The sequence below is a fragment of the Solanum pennellii genome, chromosome 7, assembly GCF_001406875.1.
Source record: "Solanum pennellii chromosome 7, SPENNV200".
In the NCBI taxonomy this organism is placed as follows: domain Eukaryota; kingdom Viridiplantae; phylum Streptophyta; class Magnoliopsida; order Solanales; family Solanaceae; genus Solanum; species Solanum pennellii.
Genome location: NC_028643.1, coordinates 69879226 through 69882499, shown reverse-complemented (window position 1 = coordinate 69882499; position 3274 = coordinate 69879226). Strand labels below are relative to the sequence as shown.

At 27.5% G+C, this 3274-nt stretch overlaps 1 protein-coding gene across 1 annotated transcript; it reads right to left on the bottom strand.

Annotated features, from left to right (window-relative positions):
- Positions 1–559: 559 nt before the first annotated feature.
- Positions 560–1490, bottom strand: LOC107025588 (cytochrome b561 and DOMON domain-containing protein At3g59070-like). The gene has a single exon (XM_015226363.2). It carries the CDS (start codon positions 1089–1091, stop codon positions 774–776), a length of 318 nt encoding a protein of 105 aa, XP_015081849.1. The 5' UTR covers positions 1092–1490; the 3' UTR covers positions 560–773.
- Positions 1491–3274: the final 1784 nt, after the last annotated feature.

The following is a 3274-nucleotide window of genomic DNA, read 5'->3' as shown; positions in this document are numbered from 1 at the left end:
TTCGTATCAATTTGTATATACGAATAAAAAAGTTTATATAATTCAATTTGTTGGCAGATCGAACAATGAAAATGTATTATGTTTGTTAAATCGTTTACACGCTTAGGTGTAATGATATGAATTGATCAGTTTTGTATCGATTCATTTATTCGTATATGAAACATTTTAGTTTTTTCTAGATTTGTATACGTATACATTACATGTTCATTTGTATCTTTGAAAAATAATTTTTATATTTGCGAGAATTTGTATATGTTTCTGTTCTTTGTGTTTTACTTTTTATCATGAACAATTGGATGATTCGTAAATGGAACACTTTAGTTTTTTCTAGATTTATTATATATTCATTTATATCTCGAAAACTTACGTTTATATATTTACGATGAATTTGTACATATATATGTATATGTTCTTTGTTTTCTCCGTGGCTCCTAGATGGCAAGATCGACAAAACAATAGCTATGAAATAGAAATAATCTGAACAATAGCTATGCCATTTAATTTGATTTAAATGTTTGTTATTCCGTACAATTTTCCTTTTCGAAAAGGATATGAAACATTACAACAAAATCAATTATTTAAAAATAGAGAAAAATACACCTTTTATTAAATAAGAAACGTAACACCCAAAATATTTTGAGTACTTTACTAGCCTTATAAATCCGTTATAGGCCCCTTATTGTGGAGTGAACATAAAAACATAATTTTTTGATAAAAAGCAAACATATGCTCTGTATTTTATTCGAAATTAACAAAAGCTTTATAAAAAGAAATTATAATCCATTTGCAAAATCAACACTTCCAAAAGACTTGAGATTATCACCAGACTGAGCATGAGCTGTTAAAATGTTACCAGCAACAACAGCACCATTTTGCCAAACTTGATTAAAACTAGTTCTTCCAGCAGGAAGTTGTAAAGTCGCAAAAATAATGAACTCATTATTGGAATACTCAGCTTTAATTCTCGGAACATTGAAACTCAAAGGCCCCTCTGTTAACAGAGTTGCATAACTAGAAACAGGGGAAGTGTAAGCATGAATTTCTCCACTAGAATCTCTAAATGCAACTAAACATTGTGTACCAACCATCATTTTTCCATCGATATTTCAACCCCAAGCTACCCAATCTGAATCTGTTACACCTCCGTGTCTGTATGCAATATCAACTGTATGGTTCTTTGGGTAGTAAGTCCAGTGAAGAACAGAGTTTAGTACAGGTAGAGGCATGCAAGTTGCAAAAATCTGGTTATTTCTGAATGAAAATGATGAGCAATCGAGATTCTGAGCATAAGTAGTGTAAAACAAGATTGATGTGAATAGCAAAGTTGTTAAAAGTTTATCCATTTTTTGTGCTCTGTTTTTTTTTTTGTTCAGAAAAAAACTCAAATTCAAGAACTTGGGTATGTATCAGAATGTTGTAAGAATTGTTTTTCTTCTTTTTGAGATTTGGGTTGATTGAATCAAGAAGATTGAACTGTTTGTCGTAAATTTGGGGTGAAGTGGATTAGATTATATAGATTTTTGAAAGAGAAAGGGGGAGGGAAATTGATGGCAAAAACGATGGAGTTAATTGACCGTTTCCTTTACGTGTATCTCTTCGCATATAACGAGTGGAAATACGATGATAAAATATTATTTCATCCTTAATCAGAGAGTTTGAATTTGAGCGTTTAATTTACGAAATATTTGATTATCGAGAGTTATCGAGCCCTCCGTTCAAAGTTATTTGTCATTGTTTTTATTTTTTGAGTCAAACTATAAAAACTATGACTAACATTTTAAGATGTATTTTTTCACCATATTAATATGCAAAAAATTGTAATTTATAGTACTTTTCATGTAGTTTTAGAATATCTAATTTTTTGTTTAAAATATTGAATTAATGTGATATAATTTACCTTTAAAAATTAGTCAAATTGACTTTCGATAAGCGCAACATGACAAACAATTCCGAACAGAGGGAGTATTAACTAACAAAAGATACTTTTTTAATATCTTAAATTTTTAGACGAGATGATAACATATTTTAATTTTCTACTCGAGTGATACTCAGATCTAATCTCACCGACACTTTAAATTAAAAAAAAAGAATTTTTAGAATGATTAACTTATAAAAAAGAATCTTGAGTTTTGAGAATGACATCATAATGCTCAAGAAACATTTTTATAATTATAATCATGTGATATAAGGATACATTTTGAATTTGAGTCTTGAGGAAGAAATTGTGTTACTTAAGAAGGATTTTATCACCCATATTAAATTTTTTGACATGAATCTGTATTTAATCGGACGTAATAAAAATATAAAAATTGGATAGAAATAAAAAATTATCTTAACTATAGTAACCCAAAGAAGAGTTTTAATGGAAGTAACTAGGAAGGTGTTTGATTTTTATTTTTTAAAGATTAGTATTTGTTTTGGTTTATTTTATTAAATTTAGAGGTTGAATACTTTTCTATAAAATGACTAGATTTGGGTGTTTAAACAAACCTTTGCTTTCAAACTTTGAAAACTACTCTTGAATTTACTAATTTAAAATATCGTTATTAATGGACATTATTTGGATACTTTGGGCATGAATTAATTCTCACACATGCATCGCATGTGTATCATATGATAAATAATATAAATATTTTTAAATTTAAAAGAATTTAAATAAAATTGTTACTTCCAAAAATCTGCTTTAAATTAAAAAAATATATCAATTTTCTCATCTGATTTATTGATCAAATCAACAATTTTCTCCTGAAGTAACATTATTTTATAATAAATAAATATATGGTAAAACATGCAATTTTCACCTCATTGGAAGTGATAGTATCAAAAAACCATGTTTAAGCTAAACATTTCCCATATTAAAACATGAAAATGATTAGCTATTTGAGGAGGCCCAAAGAATAAGCATGAACTGAATTACTAACAATTGCCTTAGACCTCGAAATTTGAGGGGCCTCACTTTAAAAAAAATAATACGATATACATATTTTTTTAAAAAAAATATTGAGTATTATTTGTAGAAAATAATTTTTTTTATAAAAGAGCAAAGAAGTAATAGAAGTTTGACAAATTATAAAAACTATGTCTCAAAAAAGATTAAATAATTGACTATAATAAACTTCATAAAAAATATATATTCAAATTTTAAAGTCTCCTTTTGAATTTGACTTTAGACCACCGATTTATTAGAGCCACCCCTATTTTTTGGCTCCGTCTCTAACAAACACAGTGCTTAAGCATATATATCCAAGTGCTTGAGCTAATTTCATAAATAAAC

Bases quoted from the DNA above. Each gene is read 5' to 3' on its own strand.
- LOC107025588 (XM_015226363.2), bottom strand. From the start codon at position 1,091: ATGATGGTTGGTACACAATGTTTAGTTGCATTTAGAGATTCTAGTGGA.